At 52.3% G+C, this 25,493-nt stretch overlaps 1 protein-coding gene across 2 annotated transcripts in view; it reads left to right on the top strand.

The window, feature by feature from the left end:
- CDCP1 (CUB domain containing protein 1) overlaps positions 1-18,644 on the top strand; it is a 55,419-nt gene extending 36,775 nt beyond the window's left edge. The window contains exons 5-9 of one of the 2 annotated variants that reach the window (XM_042929068.1): positions 6,474-6,695; positions 7,924-8,304; positions 11,327-11,692; positions 13,880-13,967; positions 16,661-18,644. In XM_042929068.1, the coding sequence (XP_042785002.1) occupies positions 6,474-6,695; positions 7,924-8,304; positions 11,327-11,692; positions 13,880-13,967; positions 16,661-17,075 (1,472 nt within the window). In that variant the 3' untranslated portion in view covers positions 17,076-18,644. Of the gene's footprint in view, positions 1-6,473; positions 6,696-7,923; positions 8,305-11,326; positions 11,693-13,879; positions 13,968-16,657 lie in introns of both variants that reach the window. The other variant, XM_042929067.1, reaches the window with a different exon arrangement.
- Positions 18,645-25,493: the final 6,849 nt, after the last annotated feature.

The raw sequence follows: 25,493 nt of genomic DNA, 5'->3' as shown, positions 1-25,493 counted from the left end.
CCAGGGGCGCCTGGGTGGCTCAGTCGGTTAAGCCTCTCACCTCAGCTCAGGGCATGATCTCACAGTTCATGGGTTCAAGGCCACATCAGGCTCTGAGCTGACCGTGTAGAGCCTGCCTGGGATTCTCTCTCTCACTTATCTCTCTGCCCCTCCCCAACTTGTGCTTTTTCTCTCTCAAAATAAATAAATAAACTTAAAAAAAAAAAAAGGGTACAAGATGAGTTCAGAGTGGAATTAAATGGGAGCATGGTGTTTATTTTAGTAGAGCTGATAAACGTCTGGAAAGTGACAGTGTGGGACCCGCCCGAGGGGCTGCCTCTGGGCATCTCTGGAAGATGCAGCACTACCACATCCATTTTTTTTTTAAGTTTTTGTATTTATTTTGAGAGAGAAAGAGAGAGAGAGAATGAGAGAGAGAGAGCAAGCAGGAAGGGACAGAGAGAGAGAGAGAGGGAGAGAGAGAATCCCAAGCAGGCTCCGTGCTGTCATCACAGAGCCGATGCAGGGGCTCGAACTCATGAACTGTGAGGTCATAACCTGAGCCGAAACCAAGAGTTGGACACTTAACTGACTGAGCCACCCAGGTGCCCCAGTCCCACCATGTCCCGACCCAAGATGACTTCTGATTTATAATAACCGTGTAGAAGGTGTAGCTGTGTGTGTGTGTGTGTGTGTGTGTGCGCGCGTGTGTGCGTGTGTCCACCGACGTATTTCCATGATCCCACTGTCACAATTTTATCATCAGAATGTTAAAAACCACCACCCAAGAACGGTGTGGGTTTGAGTTTAGGAGACAGAGAGATTTATCATCTCAGCTATGGTTAAGTGCTGTCGATTTCTTGTATTTCCTGGAACATCAGCTGAATTGATCTCTACAACGAATCAGACTGTTAAACAGGCTTTCTTCACCCGCATCAAGAAGGATTTGGCTTTAGTTTCGAGGTAAGTAAAGAGTCGCTAGCTGCGGTTTAAAGCTGTTTAGCGGTGTCCTGGCTTCACGTAATGGGGGATCTGCCTGCGTGGATTCAAATCCCAGTTTCCCTACGTGCCGTGGGACTGTGGACAGAGCACCTCACCTTTGTGTGACTCAGTTCCTCAACTTAAAATAGAGAGGGTGGGCCCGCCCTCGTGGGGATGTTTTAAGGATGAAATGAGGTAGCACAGTGCCTGGCAGGTGATCAGCGCCCTTACGTGGTTCTAGATCAAAGACCCAGCGCTTGACCTCAGAGACAGACCGTAACCCAGAAGAGACATGACTTGCAGGATGCAGGAGGTCACGTCCCAGGAGTTTTCGGGGGGGTGGGTGCCATGGGGCTCAAGGCGGGGAGCGCAGAGCAGGCTGGCAGGATTTCCGGGGGGAGACTCAAGGCAGAGCCGGGCGTTTCCCGTCTACGCAGGAGGCTCCCGGACGGTGGCTGCCTCTCGTGGCCACTGGAAGGGAGTCTAGTCTGTGTGCTGTTTGTTTCTGCTCTTCCTTGGCCTTGGAAATGAGAAGGAAGAAGCTGTGGGGTTGTTTCAAGACACGGAGTCCCTCGGTAGGAGCCTCTGCCCTTCACTTGACCGCCCTTTGCCCCCGTAGAAGAAACAACTGCCCAGAGCAGAGCCCGCGCCCCAGGCACACGCATGTGGGGGTTTGCATTCAGCACAATGTTGTATTTATCCGTCCACATAGCTGTGTCCCGCTAACCTCCTCCCAATCAAGAATCTTGTCTCATTCCTCCATCTTCCTACACCCACCACGGTTTCTGGCACATTCCAGGCCCTTTTGTTTTTGTTTTTGTTTTTGTTTTTTAAGTAGGCTTCATGCCCAGCATGGAGCCCAACGCGGGGCTTGATCCCACAACCCTGAGCTCAAGACCTAAGCTGAGATCAAGAGCCGGATGCCCAGGGGCGCCTGGGTGGCTCAGGGAGCTGAGCGTCCAACTTGGGCTCAGCTCATGATCTCATGGTTCAAGCCCCGCGTCGGGCTCTGTGCTGACAGTACGGAGCCTGCTTGGGATTCGCTCTCCCTCTCTCTCTGCCCCTCCCCCACTCTCTCAACGTACGTGCATAAACTTAAAAAAAAAAATCTCTACAGATTCCACAGAAATGATGAGGGGCCTTTATGAAACTTCAGTCAATAAGCTCATCCCTTCAGGGGTTTCCACGGTGTCCGTAAGTGGCAGGTAGTGAAAGGTTGTCTTTTTTCTTAAGGGGGAGGGGTCTTTCCAAATCTCCAGCTCAGGTGTTCTTTACCGAGAGGAAGCACCTGCTGATTCTCTTGCGGTAGGAAGCCTTCCATCAGGAAGGAGCCTTGAGCAAATCGGAGGTCTCTTTCAGCTGTAAGTTGGCCAAGGTCACACCTACCCCTCCTCCTCCTGGTGAGGGTGGGGTGAGGCAAGAATTGCGAATGTAAACAGTGACATTTGCATTTCTCCCTTCTGTGAGAGGTGAGGGGTGCACACGTCCTTCTTGCTCTGACAGCTGAGGCCCCCTGGGAGCACGTGCCTGAGGCAGCACGTGAATTTACTGTGTCTGCCCTTCGAGTCATTGAAAAAAGATCTTTGAATGTTTATTTTTGAGAGCGAGAGACAGAGAGACAGCGCGCGAGCAGGGGAGGGGCAGAGAGCGAGGGAGACACCGAATCCGAAGCAGGCTTCGGGCTCCAAATTGTCGGCACAGAGCCCGATGCGAGGCTCGAACCCGTGAACCCCGAGATCATGACCTGAGCTGCAGTCGGACGCTCGACTGACCGAGCCACCCAGGCACCCCAACCCCTCAACTTACTTTGAGAGCCAGCCAGACTCAGTGTGGAAGGAAGGCGCATCAGAGGACTAATGAATGAAAGGCATACGCAGAACCAGAGAACCGGCTGCATGCAGCGTGTTAGCACGGAGGCCGGGGGTCTCCTGAAGCTCCCCACGATGCAAGGTCTGTCTTGCCCCGGAATCAGGATTGTTCTCCCCAACAAACTCCGCTCTCTGTTTTGGCTTAACCTTAACCGCTGGGTGTCTCAGTATACAGTGGGGGTCTCTTCCTCAAAGAAAAGAGGAGCTGTGCCACTGTGGCAACAGCAAGGGTCCGTGAGCACGAGGGGCACTGGAAGCTTCACACGCTGCTGGCAGGAGGGGTAAGAGGGTGCGATCGTTTAGGAGAACAATCTGGCAGTTTCTCACAAACTTATACCTACTTATGACCCAGAAATTTCACTCCAGGGTAATTAGGCCAGAGAAACAAAACCGTAAGTCTGCTCAAAGATCTATAAAAGAATATATAACAGGGGCGCCTGGGTGGCTCAGTCAGTTAACCGTCTGATTCTTGATTTCAGCTCAGGTCATGATCTCGCAGTGGGTTAGTGGGTTTTTGCCCCATGCGGGGCTCGAACTCACAAACCGTGAGATCATGACCTGAGCTGAAGTCGGTCGCTCAACCCACTGAGCCACCCAGGCTCCCCTTAATCCTCTTTTTTTTAAGTTTATTTATTTATTTTTAGGTCGAGAGAGACATATAGACGGTGAGTGGGGGAGGGGCAAAAGGGAGACAGAAAATCACAAGCAGGCTCTGTGCTGTCAGCACAGAGCCCGACATGGGCCTCGAACCCACGAACTGTGAGATCATGACCGAAACCAAAAGGACTCTTAACCGACAGAGTCACCCAGGCCTCTCTGAAAATTACTTAACCTTTCTAAGCTTCAAAGTTGTAGTTTATAAAATGGAGATAATAGGGGTACCTGGGTGGCTCAGTCCCACTGAGTGGCCGACTTTAGCTCAGGTCATGATCTCCCGGTTCACAGGTTCAAGCCCTGAGTCGGGCTCTGTACTGACAGCTCAGAGCCTGGAGAGAGAGAGAGACAGAATGTGATCGGGGAGGAGCAGAGAGAGAGAGAGAGAGGGAGACACAGAATCCGAAACAGGCTCCAGGCTCTGAGCTGTCAGCACAGAGCCCGACGCAGGGCTCAATCCCACGAACCCCGAGGCCGTCACCTGAGCAGAAAGCAAGAGTCCTGATGCTCAACTGACTGAGCCACCCAGGCGTCCCCCCCATTGGCTACAGGCTTGGCCATGTGAGTTTGCTTCCACCAATGAGATGTGAGGGGAAATGCAGGTACCACTTCCAAGCAGAAGCTTCAGCACATGTCCTGTGGTTCACCTTTCAAACACCGTCATAAGACCGGGCTGTCGCAGAGGCCTCTCCTTCAGCCTGGATCTCAGAATTAAAAAGACATGCCCCAGAGGGGTGCCTGGGTGGCTCAGTTGGTTAAGCCTCTGACACTTGGTTTCAGCTCGAGTCATGATTTCACGGTTCATGAGGTGGATCTCCGCATAGAGCCCCGAGCTGGCAGCGCAGAGCCTGCTTGGGATTCTCTCTCACCCTCTCTCTCTGCCCCTCCCCCACACGGGCTCTCTAAATAAATAAATAAATAAGTAAACTTAAAAAATAATAAAAGACAGGCATCAGAACTGCAGCCAACTCACGATGGATGTATACATTGAATGCAGAATAAATCTTTGGTATTCTAACCCTTTGGATTTCGGGACCACTTGTTACTGCAACATAACATAGCCCAAGCTGACCGACACACTCCCTCTCAAGGATATCATGAGGCTTAACCTAACACGTCAGGGACTCTCTGCCATGTGCCAGATATGCAGGTCATGGAGATCCATGAAGTTCACTCTCCCGACGGGAAGAACAGGCAAGCAATTGGAAAATGAGGACTTCCCATTAAAGAGAGATTCGCTTCCTTCTTCAGCCACCCTGTCATGGCATTTAAAACATTTCTAAAAGCATAAATCCCAAGGGAAATGACAAACGGAAAGGAAACAACAATATGCTCACATTTCCCAAAGTGGGACGTAGACGGGTAACTGATTCAGCAGACCCGAAAGTGCAGAATCTAATCCCACAGTGGGGAAACTTCCAGAAGAAACTTTCAAAGGCCCAGGAGTTGGCAGCAAGTTACCTCCAGAACTAGGGCTAAAAGCTGGAGTAGCCACTCCAGCCCCAGACCAACAGAAGGTAGGAATTTCTTCCCTGGTAAAGGGAAGGTTTTGAACCAGAGATCCTATTTGCATGAATAGGGAGGTGCTAAGCTGAACACAGGGAGCTTGAATAAAAGATTGATGTGCTGCCTTTTTTTAAGTTTATTTATTATTTATTCCGAGAGAGAGAAAGGGGGGCAGGGCGCAGAGAGAGAGACTCCCAAGCAGGCAGCTCGGCACCCGATGCGGGGCTCTGACTCACAAGTCGTGAGATCGCGGAAGTTGGGCGCTTAACCGACTGAGCCACCCAGGCGCCCCTAAACGTTTCTTTTTTTCTTTTATAATTTGTGTTTGCTCCACATCTATAAGGATATTCTCTTTGCTTTGAAGTACCAGTCTAATTTGATTCTTTTACTAATGGGAGACACTGTTCTCCTGGCCCAGCCAGGAGTGGTTCATCTTTTGCTCACTTGTTGGAACTAATAGCATTTATCAGAGACCACATTATAATATCAACGGGTATAACATCTATGAATAATGATAATATCTATGAAGAAATATTATATCTATTAATCTTCTATCCCTGAACTAATGGCACACTGCTGCTAATTACTACACATGAGAATGTTTATACAGGAGGGGCGCCTGGGTGGCTCAGTCAGTTAAGCATTTCCGCTCAGGTCATGATCTCACAGTTCGTGGGTCCGAGCCCCCCCCATCGGGCTTTGCACTGACAGTGCGGGGCTTGCCTGGGATTCTCTCTCTCCCTCTCTCTCTCTGCCCTTCTCCCTCCTCTCTCTCTCTCAAAATAAATAAACTTAAAAAAAAAAAAAAGAGAATATTTATGCAGGAAAATATTTAAATAAATGATGGCGAATATCACTTGTTCATTATCAAGCAGCCACTAAATGACCGAATATTTTCAAAGATTCGTGAATATGAAAACTACCTGGAAACATAATCAAAGCCGTGTAAAGTAATAAAGGAAAAGCCGAGTATACAATTTTATGTATACTATACTTTTCCGTAGGTGAAAACGTTCGTACGCGTGCGTGTGACCCAGGACCAAGATGAACTTGAAGTAGTAACAGCAGTTAAGCAGTGGTAGAAACTCAGTCCATTATTTTTCTTTTTCAGTTTCTCCTAGAGTTCTTGTATGTTCTCTCTCTCTCTTTTTTTTTAAGTTTATTTTATTTATTTGGAGAGAGAGAGAGCACAAAATGGGGGGGGGTGTGGCAGAGAGAGAGGGAGAGAGAATCCCAAGCAGGCTCCACACCAGCAGCGTGGAGCCCGACGTGGGGCTCAGACTCCCGAACCACGAGATCATGACCTGAGCCGAAGCCAGACGCTTGACCGGCTGAGCCACCCAGGCGCCCCTTTGTGTATTCTCTTACTAAGAAAATGTGTTTCCAATGCTTCCCAGCCAGGAGAGGTTTGGTGCTAATTTTTGCCCTGTCCGCCGGGTGGCCGCTGACCCGTGCCTCAGACCTGTTTTCTCTTTGCGGTTTCAGATAAAATCTACGTGGTCGACTTGAGCAACGAGCAAGCCATGTCGCTCACCATCGAGCCGCGGCCCGTCAAGTTCAGCCGCAAGTTTGTCCCCGGCTGCTTCGTGTGTCTGGAGTCTCGGACCTGTAGCACCAACCTCACCCTGACCTCCGGCTCCAAGCACAAGATCTCCTTCCTTTGTGATGACCTGACTCGCCTGTGGGCGAACGCCGAGAAGACCATAAGTACGTCCCCTTGGCTGGCGCTCCTCTGGGGCCGTGGGTGGCTCTCCCTGCCCCTCCCCATCTTCTCCATGGGGTCCACTGGGTAGGCTATAGACAGTCTGATCAGAAATGTCCCCTGCAGTACAGAATAGGCAGGGGCGACCAGGAGAGGTAGAGATGTGCCCCTCTCGGACCAGAGCCTCTGCTGCATCGGTGTCCTTCAGAAGTACACTACGTCCCCACGTCCCTGCTTGTCTCCTCTGCCCAGCCTTCCAGAATCCCTCTTGAGATCCTCTCGTCTGTGTAGCCTTCCCCAGCCTCTCCCATCCCCATGTCCCCACCTCCACGCTCACTGTGCACTTAGCACCCCTGGTGTGAGACCGAGCGTCTGGAGGTCAAGAACTGTGGCTTATTCCGTTGTTTCGGTCCCTTGAGCCCCTGGTGGTGCTGCACACGTATTAGTCACCTAATAAATGTTTGACGGTTGGAGGGCAGCGAAACACATAGTCCCCTCCCCGTGCTGGGCCACCGTGACCTTCGACGTGGATGCTCTCCGAGTTTCCGCAGATGCAGCAGCCGAGGCCACAGGACGCAAAGCAGCCTGCCCACTAGGAGGCGGCCGAGCTGGGACGCGGGCTAACGTCTCCCCAGTTCCAGCCCTGCTCTGACCACTGCACAAAACTACCTGCCCACGGTCATGGACGCTGGGACGAAGGTCTGGGTGGAGGGAGAACCTATATGCCCTGCCCATACTTAGCATCTGAGACTCAGATCCACAAAAGAGACGCTGGCAAACAAGAACAGAACATTTCCGCCCCAGATACTCCCCAGAAGTGGGTCTGCCGGTTTAGGGAAGAGTAAGACTCTGGGGCGCCTGGGTGGCTCAGTCGGTTAAGCGTCCAACTTCAGCTCGGGTCGTGATCTCGTGGCTCACGAGTTCGAGCCCCACGTCGGGCTCTGTGGCGACAGCTCAGAGCCTGGAGCCCGCTTCGGATTCTGTGTCTCCCTCTCTCTCTGCCCCTCCCCTACTCTCTCTCTCAAAAATAAACATTGAAAAAAATGTTAAAAAGAATGTGAGGGGGCGAGAGGGGCAGCTGGAACAGGAGCATCAGGGAGCCAGGAGTGGAGGACAGAGCACGAGAGGAGAGACCAAAGGGAAGAGCAAGAGAGCCTGGGCGGCCTTGAGGGCAGGGCAGGATGCACCTGCTGGTCTCCTCCCCGCCTGGTGCCACGAGCTCTTCTCTTCCAGGCTGCATGGACCACCGGTACTGCCCCAGGAGGCCCTACTCCCTCCAGGTGCCCAGGGACATCCTCCAGCTGCCCGTGCAACTGCACGACTTCTCCTGGAAACTGCTGGTACCCAAGGACAGGCTCAGCCTGGCATTGGTGCCAGCCCAGAAGCTGCAGCAACACACGCCCGAGAAGGTCTGCAACACCAGCTACAGCTACCTGGTGGCCAGCACGGTCCCCGGCCAGGACCTCTACTTCGGCTCCTTCTGCCCCGGAGGCTCCATCCAGCAGATCCAGGTGAAGCAGAACGTCTCCGTGACCCTCCGCACCTTCGCCCCCAGCTTCCAACAAGAGGCCTCCAGGCAGGGCCTGACCGTGTCCTTTATCCCCTACTTCAAAGGTGAGGACGTCTCCCTCTGTGTCCCCATCTCCCTGCCCCTTGCTTGTCTGGGCATCCCTCTTCTGTTGGGTGGGCGATCGCCTTCATTAAGTTGTCAACTCGAAGGGAAGGGGCAGCTGAGTGGCCAGGTCCTGGCGCAAGAAATGTGACAGACTGGGGAGCCCTCCTCCTGACTCTGCCGTTAGCCTCGTGTGGAAAATTCCGGGAGGTAGAAATAAGTCTCTGACAGTGGGAGGTGACGGGTGGCGGGCAGAAGAACAAATCATCAGGTTCAAGTCTGAAAGTTTATTTATTTTGAGAGAGAGAGGGAGAGAGTGCAGGCAGGGGAGGGGCAGAGAGAAAGGGAGAGAATCCCAAGCAGGCTCTGCACTTGGAAGGCTCAATCTCATGAACCTTGAGATCACGACCTGAGCCAAGATCAAGAGGCAGATGGACACTTAACCAACTGAACCACTCGGGCCCCCCAACCAAGACTTTTATCTGAAGTTCACTTCGTACTTTGTTCCCAGAGGCCTGAGTGGGGAGGGAGAAGAGTCTTTGGCCATAAGATTAAGGTCAGCCTTAGGGCCCCTGAGTGGCTTAAGTGGCTTACCCAAAGTTGGCTAAGCATCCGACTTTGGCTCAGGTCCTGGTCTGCAAGTTCGAGCCCCGCATCGGGCTCTGTGCTGACAGCTCAGAGCCCGGAGCCTGTTTCAGATTCTGTGTCTCCCTCTCTCTCTGCCCCTCCCCCACTTTTGTGCGCTCTCTCTCTCTCTCTTTCTCCATCTCTCTGTCTCAAAAAATAAATAAATCTTTTTAAAAATTAAAAAAAAAAAAAAAAGATTAAGGTCAGCCCAGGCTGCCAGATCTCTCCAAGGCTACCCGAGAAACCCCTTCTGGGGGCTCTTTGAAAACAAGACATACTCCGTGCAGTGTGAATGCTGGGGTTTTATCTCACTTGAAGGCCAAGAACGAATCCAGTTAATGTGTCGGAGGCTCTTCGGCTTTGCAATTCTCCCATTCTTCCCAGAACCCCAAGTGGGTTTTTCTTTTAATGTTTATTTATTTATTTTTGAGAGAGACAGAGAGTGCACAGGCGAGGGAGGGGGAGAGAGCGAGGGAGACGCAGAATCCCAAGCAGGCTCCGGGCTCTGAGCTGTCAGCACAGAGCCCGACGCGGGGCTCGAACCGTGATATCGCGACCTGAGCCAAAGTTGGACGCTTAACCACCCAGGCGCCCCAGAACCTGAAGCGTTTTCGCCTCTGAAACAGAAATCGCTGTTTACCAGTCCCGCTGGGAGCAGCGCATCGGGTGGACGTTAGCTAGCTGGAGGGCGTTTCTGAAAGGAAACTTTTAGAGAGAACCAGCGGTTTGGCAAATGAGCCTCTTTTTTTGTTTGTTTGGTTCGTTGGTTGGTTGGTTGGTTTTGTTCGAGATCTGAGCACCTGACCTGAGACTCTAACCTTGTGCTGACCAATACTCGCTGGCCACGTGTGGCAATTTATATTTAAATTAATAACAAAATTAAAAATGTAGTTCCTGTCACATCAAGCACTTTTCAGGCCGTCCACAACGCACATGGCTGTGGCTCTGCCCCCGGATGGTACAGATGGAGGCACCCAGGAAATATTGTAGGTTCCGTTCCAGTCTACTGCAATAAAGCAAGTGAAATGAGTTTGGTTTCCCAGCGCATGTAAAAGTTATATTTACACCATACTGTAGTATAAGATAAATAAACATAAGATTTTTGTAAGCAAAAAAAAAGAAAAAGTTATTGCTTAAAAAATGCTAAGCATTGGGGCGCCCGGGTGGTTTACTCGGTTAAGCGCCCGACTTCGGCTCAGGTCACGATCTCACAGTTCGTGAGTTCGAGCTCCGTGTGGGGCTCTGTGCTGACAGCTCAGAGCCCGGAGCCTGCTTGGGACTCTGTGTCTCCCTCTCTCTCTGCCCCTCCCCAGCTCGCACTCTGTCTCTATCTCTTTCAAATGTAAATAAACATTAAAAAAAAATTTTAAAAAATGCTAACCATCGTCTGAGCTTCCCGCAAGTTGTAATCGCTGATCACAAGATCGCCGTAACAAACACAATAATGAAAAAGTTTGAAACGTTGCGGGAGTCACCAAAATGTGACACAGAGACACAGAGTGAGCACATACTGTTGGAAAAATGGCGCCACAGACTTGCTGTTGGTAAAAAAATGGCGCCACAGACATGCTGTTGGTAAAAAAATGGCGCCACAGACATGCTGTTGGTAAAAAATGGCGCCACAGACTTGCTGTTGGTAAAAAAATGGCGCCACAGACTTGCTGTTGATAAAAAATGGCGCCACAGACATGCTGTTGGTAAAAAATGGCGCCACAGACTTGCTGTTGGTAAAAAAATGGCGCCACAGACTTGCTGTTGGTAAAAAAATGGCGCCACAGACATGCTGTTGGTAAAAAATGGCGCCACAGACTTGCTGTTGGTAAAAAAATGGCGCCACAGACTTGCTGTTGGTAAAAAAATGGCGCCACAGACATGCTGTTGGTAAAAAATGGCGCCACAGACATGCTGTTGGTAAAAAAATGGCGCCACAGACATGCTGTTGGTAAAAAAATGGCGCCACAGACTTGCTGTTGATAAAAAATGGCGCCACAGACATGCTGTTGGTAAAAAATGGCGCCACAGACATGCTGTTGGTAAAAAAATGGCGCCACAGACTTGCTGTTGATAAAAAATGGCGCCACAGACATGCTGTTGGTAAAAAATGGTGCCACAGACTTGCTGTTGGTAAAAAAATGGCGCCACAGACTTGCTGTTGGTAAAAAAATGGCGCCACAGACTTGCCTGGCGCAGTGCTGCCATAGACCTTCAATCTGTAAAAAGCGCAGGATCCGCAAAAGGTAGCAAAATGAGGTGAGCCTGTGAGAAACTTTAACGTCACCGCAGAGAGCTCTGTTGGACGACGCTAGTCCAGGCACTTGAATGTCCTCTCCTCTGTCGTTTTCCCCTCTGTTTGGGTTCAGTGACACATCTATGTGGATTCTCTCCCCTTTCCTGCAGAGGAAGGCGTTTTCACGGTGACCCCAGACACAAAAAGCAAGGTCTACCTGAGGAGCCCTAACTGGGACCGGGGCCTGCCGTCGCTCACCTCAGTGTCCTGGAACATCAGTGTGCCCAGCGGCCAGGTGGCCTGCCTGACCTTCCTCAAGGAGCGGACCGGCGTGGTCTGCCAGACGGGGCGTGCATTCATGATCATCCAGGAGCAGCGGACCAAGGCCGAGGAGATCTTCAGCCTGGAGGACGAGGTCCTCCCCAAGCCAAGCTTCCACCACCACAGCTTCTGGGTCAACATCTCCAACTGCAGCCCCGTGAGTGGCAAGCAGCTGGACCTGTTCTTCTGGGTGTTGCTTACCCCAAGGACTATGGGTAAGGGCCTGCAAGGTCTTGTGCGGGTGGCGGTGGACGGCAAATGGGCGGCCGAAGCCTGGGGGGCAAGCCTGGGAGGGAGTCAGAAGACAAGGATTTGAGTGCTGGCTGTCCATGTCTCTGTCAGCTTTTGCATCAGCAGTGCTGCGTAACAAACGGCCCCGGCACTCAGCGGCTTAAAAACAGCCGTTTGTTATTGCTCACGCGTTGGCTGGGCGGTTCTGGTCTGAGCTGGGCTTATCCGGGTTCACTCACTCATGCACCCGTGGGCAGCTGCACGGAGCTAGAGGACTTTGCCGAGCTTGGCCGCACACTCTCACAAGTCTGGGGCCCAGCCTCAATTAGCTGGGACACTTAGGTTCCTTGGCTCTCCTCCCCACTGTCCCTTTCACTCCAGCCTGGGCCTTGTTCTCACGGCAGAAGCAGAGAGATCCAAGAGAGTCTGGGGGAAGCCTACAAGGTCTCTCGATGCTTGGGTTAGGAACTCATACACCATCCCTCCTGGAATTCTTTTGCCCTGCCCAAAGTCAAGGGGTGGACCAAACGACTCCACTTCTCGGTGGGAGGAGCCACAAGGGTCACAAAGTAAAAGATATGGTTCAGGGAGTGGGGAGAACTAGTACGTTTTTATTGTCCGTCTGTCACGGTCATTTACCATTAATCTCTCTCTGACAACTGGGGAAGTTTCTTCACTCCCCTAACCTTCCTGGTCTGTAGAGGGTGGATGGTAATAACTACCTCAGAGAAATATCAGCGGGAATTTCACCCTGGGGATTCACATGCGGGGACCTGGAAGGTGCGACACAGATGTTTGGTGTTGGCATTTTTTTCCAAGTCCGGTGAAGCCCTGGAAAATGCCCCTGGGGGCAGGTCTCATGCTCAGAGTTGCAGAATCCGCTGAAGGGTTCCCAGCGAGGAAACGCATGTGCGGCACGGCCACTGAATGGGGCCACGTTTGCCTTTATTCCAAGAGAGTCACCGAGCACCACAGAGTGTTGGAACCAGAAGGGACCGTGGAGGTGGAAACTCCCAGCCCCTTTCTTCCCTCTCTGGAGGTCAGAGAGACTGCGTGTCTGCCCAAGCCACACGGCTGATCAGCAGCAGGAGAACTGGGGGGAACCAAAAACCACAAGTGAGAAGCTCTGTCATAGTCTCAGCTCAGCTCCCGGGTTTGCTGACTCTCTCACATTCATTTTCTGTCATTAACTTCTATTTCTTTCTTTTTTTTTTTTTTAAGTTTATTTATTTAAGCCATCTCTACACCCAATGGGGGGCTCAAACTCATGACCCCAAGATCCAGAGCTGCACGCTCCTCTGACCGAGCCCGCCAGATGCCCCATTTATTCCTGTTTCCCTCTTAACCTCACCTTTCGTTTTCTTGGTAAACAAGCAAGAAATGCTAAATCCCTGCTCAGCGTGGGTCTCCCTGTCTGATTTATTTCCTTTCTTCTTATACAACTGTAGGAAAAGAATAGTGTAGGTGAAACAACCCTGTCCTGAACACCTTCACTGCTGACTTTTGACTCCCTGCTTTCCCTCCACCCCTCTGCTCTCCTCTCTCAACAGGCTGTGGCAACCCGGTAAATACACCCAGGGGTAGGCCCAGCGTAGCCTTTGGAGTGGATCTGGTAGGGCCCCCAGTTTGTTTTAGTTACCTATCACTGTGTAACAAACAGCCCCAAGATTTAGTAGCTGAGACGATACACCATTTTGCTTGCCCGCAATCCTGTGGGTCAGGAATTTGGACAGGACACGGCAGCGTGGCTCTTCTCTGCTCTTGGCTGGGATGGTTCACCTGGGGACAGATGTCTGGAGCCTTAGTAGTCACCTTCGGCCAGGTTCCTTGGTGTGTGTTCCTCACGGAGTCTCCACATGGCTGGCTTGGGCTTCCTCACAACATGGTGGCCTCAGCGTCGTCAGACTTCTTCTGTGGCGTCTGACTGGCTTGCCCTCAGACAGGAAGTGCAAGATGTTGCCAGGCCTCTAGAAGGCCCCGGAACCGGCGAGTCAAGAAGAGTCGAGAAGGGGGGAAATAGGGTCCTCTCACTGTGAGGAGCAGCGTGTGTGTATGGGGGGCGGGGGGAAGGAAGGGATGGCGGCCATCTCTGGAGACTGTCTCCTCCGGCTGATCGTCGGCCCGACGCCCCCACGTCTCCTCATCCCTCTCCCTCGTGTCTCTGCTCACAGACCTGACTGTCATCATCACGGCGATCGTGGGAGGTGGCGCCTTGCTGCTGTTTGCCCTCGGACTCATCATTTGCTTCGTGAGAAAGAAGTAGGTGGAATTTCTCAAAACTGTCTTCAGCTGCCCTGACGCCTCCTTAGATCCCACAGACCAGAGCTGTCGTGAATTACGGATTTCTTTCCTTGCTCCCGGTTTCTCTCCCGAGGATCGGTGTTAGATAATATTGTTTGGAGGGGACGGGGCGGAAAAAAACAGAAAACACGGCCGGTGACACTTTGGCCTGCAGTTTTTTACACAGCTGCCTCAGCACAAGTCAGCTGTGAGTCATGTAGTCTGCTCATCACACGGTGGCCATCACCGGGGTGACCTTAGTAGGAAAACCATCACGTCGGTCCCGCCAGACCGGGCCTCTGAGCCTGTGTCCTCTGTCCCCTTGAGAGCAAACGTACGCTGCCCCCTCCCCCGCCGGCATGTTCTCCTCCGGTTTCTTAAACTATTTTATGTCTGTTTATTGGACTCCAGACAGGCACCAAAAAGCTAGCCCTGTGGGCGAGAGGAAGGAAGACCCAGTTATCTGACTCAGTCTCCCCTCCCTCCCCCTCAGGGCGACGGCCGCTGTTTCATGAAAGGGAAGCGTTGACCTTTTTAGACCTAATATACGCTGCTACCAGATTTGATCAGTTCTGCTCGTATTTCTGACGAAAGCCGTGAGGAAGGGGGGGGAAATTGCTTTCCTTAGCACGACTCAACCTTCCAACAAGCCAAAACGAAATTTTTTTTTAATTAACTGGGGCCATGAGCACCCAACCGAAATTCCTGACCAACAGTGAGACTGTCCAGAAATGTCTCTGCTGATCAGGAGGGGGCTGCCCACGTCCGATCCGGGGAAACACCTCTTCTCCATGAGATGGGATTGTACATATATCGCACGGGGAAAAAGGACTTCTTTTTGTGAATCATCGATTTATGGTTTCTCTAGGAAGCTTCCTTGTCTGCGGTGCAGTCTCTTCCACCCAGACCAGAAAGCTCCGTGTTAACACTGGGCCCCTGCCCATCAGGAGGGAACCGGGCGACGGGAGGGTCCAGCTTCTGGCCTGAGAATCGCCAGCCCCGGCCTTGCGGTGGGGGAGGCCACCAGCTGTAGGAGGGCAGGGAGGTTCTGCATTGGGAATGACGGCCTCCTGGACATTGGGGACCGTGCACGGTGCTGGGGATGCAACAGTGAGCAGGACAGGGTCTCTCCCACCGCCCGGTGTGGGGGCAGAGGGACGAAATGAAGGACCAGCTTCAGAACTGCCTGAAAAGAGCATTCGTGGAGAGCATCGAGGCTCTGCGAAGCACGAGTGAGGGGCGTCCGTCTCAGGGCTTCAGGCTGGAGCCTTCGGAACCCATCAGTCCAGCCAGACACGCGGTGTTACAAGCTAAATGTACTAGATTATTTTTTTATCTCAGAAAAGGACAGAGAGCCTGTCCACAGTTAGTGAGCCGCCAGCCTGTGCATTATACAGTCCATTATGTTAATTGGGCTAATGTCCTCCATTTGAATCACTGGTCAGTTAAAAAGCCAGCATCCCCTGCTTTTGGCTCGTGGCGATGGAGGGCGAAGCTTTGTTTTCCGTGGCGGCGAGTGCTAATGCCCGTCCACGCCCAAGGACCAAAGAACATTACAAACCAAAGGTTAATGGTGTTACCGAGGAACTCTGGCGTCCCGGCCTAAATGCTGTTTTCTTTTGAGCTCTTTCCCCTTATGCAGCTTCCTGCTGAAGGGGCTGGATCCCTCTGCTAATACTGACTTCCATTGTCCCCGTCTCCAGCTAAAAACTAGGATACAGCCTTCCATCCTGAGTCTCCTATGTCCTATCCTTGAGAATGCAGACGGTCAGAGTTATACCCATGCAAAGGAGGGGTGAAGCCTTAAGCTACGGGAAGGACTGAGTCGTAGAGTGTTGGCCTGGGCATGACCGCACCTGATGTGGTCGGGGTGGGGCATGGCCCTTTCTCGTAGGACAGAGGGGAGCTGGTTGTCAGATGTTTCCACCCCGGGGTACTGCGCATTCACCGAAGCACATCCAAGCGCAGACAGTGTTTTTTTTGTTTTGTTTTGTTTTTTAATGTTTTATTTATTTTTGAGACAGGGAGAGACAGAGCATGAACGGGGGAGGGGCAGAGAGAGAGGGAGACACAGAATCTGAAACAGGCTCCAGGCTCTGAGCTGTCAGCCCAGAGCCCGACGCGGGGCTTGAACTCACGGACAGTGAGATCGTGACCTGAGCCGAAGTCGGACGCTTAACCGACTGAGCCACCCAGGCGCCCCAGCGCAGACAGTGTTAAAACGGGCACCGTCTCCACCACCCTGTGTCCACTGTGAAGACTGGAGACAAAAGCTGGTCCCTTTTTTTGTTTTTTTAATGTTTATGTATTTTGAGAGTGAGAGAGCATGTGAGCAGGGGGAGGGGCAGAGAGAGGTGAAGACAGAATCCCAAGTGGGCTCCACACTGTTAGCACAGAGCCCAGCGCGGGGCTTGATCTCACAAACCATGAGATCATGACCTGAGCCGATATCAAGAGCCAGAGGCTTAACCGACTGAGCCACCCAGGCGCCCCAGAAGCTGGTCCCCTCTAAATTCTAAGGACAGGAGTTTCCACTTCAAGGACCGAGGGATTTGAAAGACTTGGGGGAGACGTGTGGGAACCCCAAAGTGCCCGAGTTCCGGTAGGGGCTCTACAAATGGACCACAGCTAAGGTCGTTTCCTTCCTGTCCTGTTCCCTTGTCTGTCAGTAGGAAAAAGAAGATAAGCAAAGGCCCCTCTGTAGGCATCTACAACGGCAACATCAACACCCAGATGCCGATGCAGCCAAAAAAGTTTCAGAAGGGACGAAAGGACAGTGACTCCCACGTGTACGCAGTCATCGATGACACCATGGTATATGGCCATCTGTTGCAAGATTCCAACGGCTCCTTCCTGCAGCCAGAGGTGGACACCTACCGGCCGTTCCAGGGTCCCACGGGGGACTGCCCTCCCTCCCCACCCCTCACAGGCTCCAGGGCCCCGACTGCAAAGCTGACCGTAGACGAGCCATCCCCCAGCTTCCCTGCTGAGTCTGAGAGTGAACCATATACCTTCTCCCACCCCAACAACGGGAACACAGACATTCCCTTGCTGGACACCCACGAGCCCACGGAGCCTGGGGAGTAACCTGGACCCATCCCAAAGACTTTTGCTGAAAGCGGGGCACTGAGACACCCTTTAGGGGTCTCCAGCAGAAACCCTAAAGAGGAGTTTTATGGAAGGAACAGCAGGAGGTTTTACTGGACGCCACCAACCCCTGATTTCCAAGCGGGCTCGTTCCGACAATGGGACGTTGAAAGTGATGAATGCCTACCTGGATACAGTCGTCCCAGTCCGTATCCTTCTGAAGCCAGGTTGGGTTGTAAACCAGCCGTAAGGAGAGGGGAGGGCTGTGAGTCACCCCGTACGAGGTTGTAATGAGCTCTGGATCCGGATTTGGAACTCTTCAGGGCGACAATACTGATCCCTAGGAGCCCATCCAAGGTCCCTGCTCCCCCTGGAGCCCCCTGGATGAAAAGGACGATGTGCCTTATTATTATTATTTATTTGGGGGTCCTGTGTATTTAAGAAGTCGAAGGTATGACCACGCAGCTCTTTTCACCTGACGTAGTGACAGCTCACGCTCACTGGTCGGATGGCTGGGCTTTGACTTCTCCCGACCACTAGATAAACATGTGCCTGTTCCCCGGAAGATGGGAATGATTTGCGATCTGTCCCGCCAGGAAAGGGTGCGCATGTTTGAGGGCATTGACACTTACCTGCTTTGACAAGAGGCTTCATGGTTCTCTTGCTCTGCTCGTGGTCATCCTCACTGTCCTTCAGTCCCAGAAGGAAGAGAAATTTCCTTGAATTGCCGTGGGTGGCTGTCCCGGCTCCAGCCGTACTTTGGTATTTAAACAGAAATGTAGAGAGGATTTGCATCCCCTAAAAGTGTTTAATGACACAGGGGAGACTGGCCACTGGGTTCCTCTCCTATCGCTACCGTAACCAATTATCTCAAACCCGGTGGCTTGAAACAACGCAAATTTCTTAGCTTCCGGTTCTGGAGATGAGAAGGGCATAGATGGGTTTCACGGGGCCAGCTAGCATCAGGGTGTTAGCCCCTTCTGGAGGCTCTAGGGGAGAGTCGGTTGCCTTGCCTTTTCAAGCTTCTAGAGGCTGCTCACACTCCTTGCCTCCGATGGGGCTGGGCACACCGTGGCACCCGCACTGTCACTGGCAGGGTGACCCTGATGCCCCTCTTTCCTTCTTTCGTTTATAAAGCCCGCCCACCCAGATAATCCGGGATCATCTCCCCGTGTCGAGCTCTTTAATTTAATCACACTAAAAAGTCCCCTTTTGCCGTGTGAGGTACCATATCCACAGGTACCTGGGAATTAGGCACATCTCTGGGGAATCATCGTTCTGCCCATCACAACCCCCTGCCAGTGCAGGACAGACTATGAAATGACCCAGCCCGCCAGTGTGCTTGGTTTGGCCTAAGAATCTTTTTTATTTTTTTATTTTTTTAAGAATTAGCCACTAACATTTAAAATTCTAAAACGTTTGCGTAAAAATCCGGATCAGGACGTGCGGCTGGCCTGGGGGGCTCACGCTGTCACCCAGCAGCCGCTGGCTGGAGCTGGTAAAGCAGGTCCAGTTTTAGGTGGGACAGCTGGTGTCCCGGTTCAACCCAGCCTCCCCCTCCCACCCCCCCACCCCCACCCCTGCCACCATATTTCTTCTCGCCTCCCTCACTGATGCTGAGCCTGTGGCTAAAGATCAGTGCGCGTCCCCCCGCCCCGCTGCAGGGTTGCTTTGTTTATAATGAAATGGAAAGTTTGGGCCCTAGATCTCTCATCAAATGAGAAGACAGGCCTCGAGGCTGGTGTCTGTTTCAGGAAAGGTTTTTCCCACACACAGCCCCGCGTCCCTCGTTCATACTAATGACCAGCCGAGCTCCTGTGGGCGTTTGCCTCTGCGGCCCCTGCTGTCCTCTGGGAGGAGAGGGATGGTGTTCCGGCTTGACACCATCCAGAGGTCAGTGTTTCTGTGGCCAGACCTCCTGTAAAGGTAAACCGGCTTCATCGTGTTCGGTGAATTCACCTGGGAAACACCCGGCCTAGACTTTGCTACTTTGCCTCCATGAGGACTTGTGCAGTCTCCGGACTGGTGTATCTTCCGAGGCCTCTTGGACTCTTTCCAGAAGGAAGAGTCTGTTGTTTTAGTGATGACCTTGGTGGTGCCCCCGGCACCTTTCCCTTCTGAAAGGCGGCCCCCTGCCCAGTTACCCTCGGCCTCTCGGCCTGAGATGCGGGCGACCTCCCCCATGAGGGGCCAGCGGAGGGCTGGGGCTTCCTGCCCACAACTGAAATTGGATCGTTGCTTCCAGTCCCTGTAGGAGCCCCAGCCTCCACCTGCCGCCCTCCCCGACCTCCTGGGCTCTGCGGAAGCACCCTCAACCCATGCCCTGCATCTTGTAGCCACGAAGCGTGGCTGGCCACCCTTGGGCCCCGTGTGGCCATTTTTTAACCGAGAGCTCAAAGCCCCAGACCCAGTTGCCTTCTTCCTGAGACCGCAGGTGAATTGAACCATTTTCTGAAGCTTTGCCTCCCTGCAGGTGCCGGCCCAACATACCCCTGGCCCTTTTCTTGAAAGCCCAGACCCCCACTTACGTAAAGTACTTCGGGGTCACTGGAAACCAGTCGGACACGTTTGCTGATGCCTTCTGTGCTGACACGGTGCCCTTCCTGCTGGGACTGCCTGCACCGGGGCCGCCCCCACACCCGTCTGCTGGGCTGGTGAAGAAGCCCGGCTCGTCCAGGCCTGGGCTGTAGCGCTGGGGTCATTTTGCCCAGGAAGAGTCAAGGGGGAAAAGCATATGTCCGGGGGGATGTAACCTTGGTCACGGTTAGAGAACTGGTGTGTGTGGATCTGTAATCCTTCGCTGGAAATAATTTATTTTGTTGTAGATACTTTTTAGGCGCCGTTTTCTTCATTTCCTACACTTTTTGTTTTTGTTTCTGTTTTTTTTTTTTTTTTAATAAACAAATGTACAGGAAAGAAAAACGGGCGTTGAGTTGTTTTACATGCTTTGGTTCTTTGCCCCCTGGGTCGACTGAGGGCCAGATTCCCCAGTTCACTGTGACGGGCTCAGCACAAGGTCAGCAGATGCCGTGTCTTCTGTGTGTTTATGGCACGGGATGCCAGGCTTTGGGCTGACAGTGGGTACCTCGGACGCCAGAGCGCGCTCTGCTCTGTCTTTGTTGAGACAACACGCGCCTCCCTGTGTGACCACTCGTGATTTGCTCCTGCCACTGTTCCTGGACTACTCTCTACCAAAATCTGTGCCACCTACCTCCCCTCCTGGCGAAAAGCCTACCAGCACTTCAGAATCCACCATTGCCCACTTCCTCCAAGAAGCCCTCCAGCTCCCCCCCCCCAGGCTCTCCCTCTGAATGGCAATAGTCTGCACGGAGGGACATTAGTTTTCTTACTTAGAAGTTTGTACTTGCGGGGGCCCCTGGGTGGCTCAGTCGGTTAAGTGTCCGACGCGTGATCTCAGCTCAGGTCATGATTTCATGGCTCGTGGGTTCGAGCCCCGCATCAGGCCCTGCACTAACAGTGCAGAGCCTGCTTGGGATTCTGTCTCTCTCTCTCTCTCTCTCTCTCTCTCTCTCTCTCTGCTCCTCCCTGCTGTCTCTCGAAATAAATTAAAAAAAAAAAAAATGTATACTTCAAAAAAAGAAGTTTGGGGGCACCTGGGTGGCTCAGTCGGTGGAGCGTCCGACTGTGGCTCAGGTCATGATCTCGCGCTTCGTGAGTTCGAGCCCCGCGTCGGGCTCTGGGCTGACAGCTCGGAACCCGGAGCCGGCTTCGGATTCTGTGTCCCCCTCTCTCTCTGCCCCTCTCCTGCTCACGCTCACGTGCTCTCTCTCTCTCTCTGTCTCTCAAAAATAAATAAAAACATTTTAAAAAATGGAAAAAAAAAAAAAAAAAGGGTTATGCTTACTTGTGTTTTGCCCAGTACGATTGTATTTTTCTTGGAGGGAGGAGTCTGTATTTTGTACTTGGTTCGGCTTCCTCATACTGCCCAACACAGCAGGTGCCCAGAAACAACATCTGGGACGTTAACTGTCACAACAGAGACATATTGTGCTTCCGCAGTGACATCAGGCAGGTATCCTACTTGAGGCTACCAGATGGAGGGCGGGGATTAGATGCCAGGCAAAGACCGTGCTAGAAGCTTTCAAGCCTTCCCTCGCGGCAGCCGCTGCCGACTCCCAACAGCAGTGCTTCATCCCGTTTACTGGTGAGGAAAGGAGGCCCGGAAAGATGGAGTCACTTGCCCAGGGACACAAACCCAGAAGAGGCGGAGCAACAAATGTATAGCAGCCTTTCCACCTTGTTCCCCTGCTCAGTTCAGCCCAGGAGGGCCCGGTGCTGGGATCCGGGATCAGGTGAGGGGCTGCCAGAGGTGGCCCAGGACTCCCATGGGATCCTTTTTCCCCCATCTTTTTCCCCTTCCTACAGGAGGCCGTGAACTTCGGGGGAAGGAAGCCTCAGGGACGCCGTAGCCGCCACAGGCCCTCTCTGGACTTTGTGCTAGCGGCCCCTCCCCCTTGTCGGGGATGCCTGGGAATCTGGTGTCAGCCACAGAGCCAAGGGCCTGCAGCTCTCCAGGCCCTGCCAAGTCCGGCTCCCCACACTCACCCCTGCTCCTGAGGATTCCTGCTCCTGAGGGGAGGGGGGGAGTCACGCTTCACACCTGTGTGGCCTCCCGGGTTGCTTCCAGAAAGTGCCACCTCCAGGCACTGATGTGACCTCAGCCCAGGCTCTCCTCCGGAGGTAAGCAAACAGTTCCCTACCCCAGGGCTCACTGTCCTCTGTTTGGGGGTTGATGGGGCTGCTTTTTGGCTTTAAAGGTGCTTATTGGGGGGGGGGTGCCTAGGTGGCTTTGTCAGGTAAGCTCCCGACTCTTGGTTTCCGCTCAGGTCACAATCTCAAGTTCATGGGTTCAAGCCCCGTATCAGGCTCTGTGCTGCCGGCATGGAGTTAGGATTCTCTCTCTCTCTCTCTCTCTCTCTTTCTCTCTGTCCCTCCCCTGCTCATTCTCTCTCTCTCTCTCTCTCTCTCTCAAAATAAATAAGCTTAAAAAAAAAAAAGATTAAAAATTGGAGCACCTGGGTGACTCAGTTAAGCATCCGACTTCGGCTCCGGTCATGATCTCAGGTTCATGAGTTCAAGCCCCGCGTCAGGCTCTACGCTGACAGCTCGGAGCCTGGAGCCTGCTCTCTCTCTCTGCCCCCTCCCCTACTCATACTTGCTCACTCTCTCTGTCTCAAAAATATATAAGCATTTTAAAAGTAAAAAAAAAAATTAAAAACTAAAGAAAGGTGCTTATGAGGAAACAGGGAGACATGGAACTCAATCTAACTCCCACCCCCACCCATCCCCTCCTTTCCTCTGCTGATCCGTGACTCACAGAGCTGAGCTGTAACAGCCTCTTGGCCAGTCTTTGCTGAAGGTAATTGCCCGAAGCTAGACTGTGGTCGTTTCAGACCCAGACGACAAATAGGCCTAGAAAAAGATTTGCTGCAAAGCAGTCTAAGGATGTGGAAAGAGGAAAGACCCAGAACAGATGCCAGGAAAGATCTCCCACCCCAGCCTTCAGCCCCAGGCCAGTGCAGCAGCCGCAACAAACCCCCTGAGCCCACTCTTTTCACCACTTAGACCACCCAGCAGCCCCTCTCAGACCCTAGAGGCAGCTTCACGTGTGGGCCCCCTTGCAGCCACACAAGCCACGTGTTCAACAGGACCTACGCATAGTTCAGCGCTCCACTGTGGCCAGTTCAAAATTCTTTTTTTGGGGGAGGGGGGGAGGTGCAACTTAGCCAGAGGCAGAAAGCGGGTGGGGAGAGAGGGAGAGAGAGAAGAGCAGGGCTCATCCGAAGCAGAGCTCCTGTTTGACCAGAAGCGGGGCTCGTGTTCACCCCATTCAGGGCTCGAGCTCACCCGGAGCAGGGCTCGTGTTTTACCCAAAGCGGGACTTGTGCTTACCGGATGTGGGACTCGAACTCATAAACCATGAGATCGTGACCCGGGCCGAAATCAGAATGCTTAACAACTGAGCCACCCAGGCGGCCCGCCAGGTTGAAATAACTGTTGCACGAGGGGCCTCACGTTTTTCTTCTGCACGGGACCCCACCAATGACGTGACCACCTCTGCCTGGAGGTCAGGGCTCATCTCAGAGGATGAGGCTGGCTTGGAGACGTCCAGTAACTCGTCAGGGCCCTGCAGCCAAGGGACAGAAGCAAGATTCGAGTCCTCAAGTGTTTTCAATTCTATCCCTCTTTCTTCAGGTTTTTTGCCCTCATGTGCACCTGACTTTTGAAACGCTACCGAAAGGCCTTTCTATACCACTCACTTATTAACCGGTTAAAACACGTAATTATTAGGCTGATAATCTGAAGAGAAATTTATAATAGGCCACGGGATAGACCACAGAACCATTCTGTCCAATACAGAAAGGAGCCACATGTGGCTGTTTAAATTTTAAGATTAAATTAATCCTAATGTAGTTAAAGTTTAAGCAGGTTGGGCGCTAATTAGTACATCAAAATATATTGGGGCTTTCTTTTTCAAATTAAGTGTACGTGGCTATGTATGGAGGGGATACCAAGGTCCCAGGGTGGGAGGACTAGGAAAACGGGCCTGGGGCTCACACTTGGCTTGAATGTTCAGCTAAGGGTGTTTGCCTGGATAAGGTACACTTTGGCATCTTATTGTGTTGGAACTGAATTTCACGAGACTGCCGTGTGTCAGCCCCTCCCATAATGTAGTTTCTCAATTGCACTAGACACATGTTCAAGTGCTAAGTAGCCACCTGTGGTTAAGTGCTGAGTATGGGACTGCACATCACAGAAAATTCTGCTATGAGGCACTAACAGTGTGTGCCTGTGTGTGTGTGCATGTGTGTGTGATATGTAAAGTACCACCTTCCTCGCACAGAAGGCTTCCTGTGTACCAAGGACTCTTCCGAGGGGTCTATGCGGCCAGCTTGACAAGCAGTGAATACCACCTCTCACTCTTTCCCCGTGAAATATTTTTTTCTCTTGGCTGTGATGGCCCCAGGCTTCCTGGTTTTCCTCCTTCCCCTCTGGTTTCTTGTCAACCTTCTTCACTGGTGCCAGCTTGCCTCCAAATCTCTAAACATCAGAGGGGCCTGTGGTTCAGGATTCGGATCCTTTTTTCTCCTCCACCCTCACTCACTTGGTGACGTCCCCCAGTCACGTGACATTGAAAACCATCTACATCCCGATGGCTCCCGAGCCGGATCTCTCCCCTGAACTCCGAGCTGTGTGTCAGCATCTCCACCTGGCATCTGATGGGCATCTCAAATTCAAAACATCCCAAGCTGACCTCCTGCTATTCCCCCTCCAAATCTGCTCCTCCCATTGAGGGTAAGAGTAGAGGAAACAGTTTGCTCTAACTCTGTTGATGGCGATCCCAACCCTCTGGTTGCTCAGTCCAAAACCTTTGGAGTCCTCCTTGACTCTCTCTCTTACGTGCATGTTTGGTCCACCAGCAATCCTGTTTTGTTTTGTTTTGTTTTCCAGTATGCTTTACTCCCAACGTGGGGCTCGAACTCGTGACCTTGAGATCAAGAGTCATATGCTCTACTGACCGGACCATCCAGGCCCCCCCGGGGCCACCAGTCATCTTAATGGCTCTTCCTTGTATCCACGATCCCCTATCTTCCTACCTCCACTGCTTTCACTAAATCCCTCACCTCGACAATGCCGTCACCTCCTCATCAGTCTCTGTGCCTTTGCCCTCTGCTCCCTCATTTCAAGACCACAGTGATTCTGCTCATATAAGGCAGATCTCGTGACTCCCTTGCTCAGAACCTTCCCCATCGCTCCATCTCATTCAGAGTAGAAGCCGAAATCCTTCCAATGGCCCATGAGGCCCTGCTGGACCCTGCCCCCATCACTTCTTCTTTTTTTTTTTTTAATGTTTATTTTTGAGAGAGAGAGAGACCGAGTGTGAGCGGGTGAGGTGCAGAGGGAGAAGGAGACACAGAATCCAAAGCAGGCTCCAGGCTCTGAGCTGTCAGCACAGAGCCCGACGCGGGGCTTGAACTCACGAACCCTGAGATCATGACCTGAGCCAAAGTTGGAAGCTTAACCCACTGAGCCACCAGGCGCCCCGTATGTTGCTTTTTTTTTTTTTTTCTTTATCTTGCCTGTTGTTGCTCTTCCAACTAAATTACAAGCTTCACGAGGCAGGAAATGTTTTACTCAACCCCATCCCTAGTACCTGGAACTGTACCTAGCACATAGGTAGGTTCGAGTTCATGTAACAAAAAACAATAATAACTTAAGCAAGACAGAGCCTATTCTCTCACATATGTAACATTCAGAGGTGGGACCTAGGTTCCTATCTTTCTCCTTCACCATCCTGGCTGTGGCTTCTACCGTCAAGTTTACCTCATGGTCTCACTATGGCTGCTGGAGGTCCAGAAGCCACATACACATTCCAGGCAGGAAGAAGAGAGGTGG

Source organism: Panthera leo, chromosome A2, assembly GCF_018350215.1.
Source record: "Panthera leo isolate Ple1 chromosome A2, P.leo_Ple1_pat1.1, whole genome shotgun sequence".
In the NCBI taxonomy this organism is placed as follows: Eukaryota; Metazoa; Chordata; class Mammalia; order Carnivora; family Felidae; genus Panthera; species Panthera leo.
The sequence above is the reverse complement of the archived record's forward strand: the minus strand, read 5'-3'. Positions and strand labels throughout refer to the sequence as shown.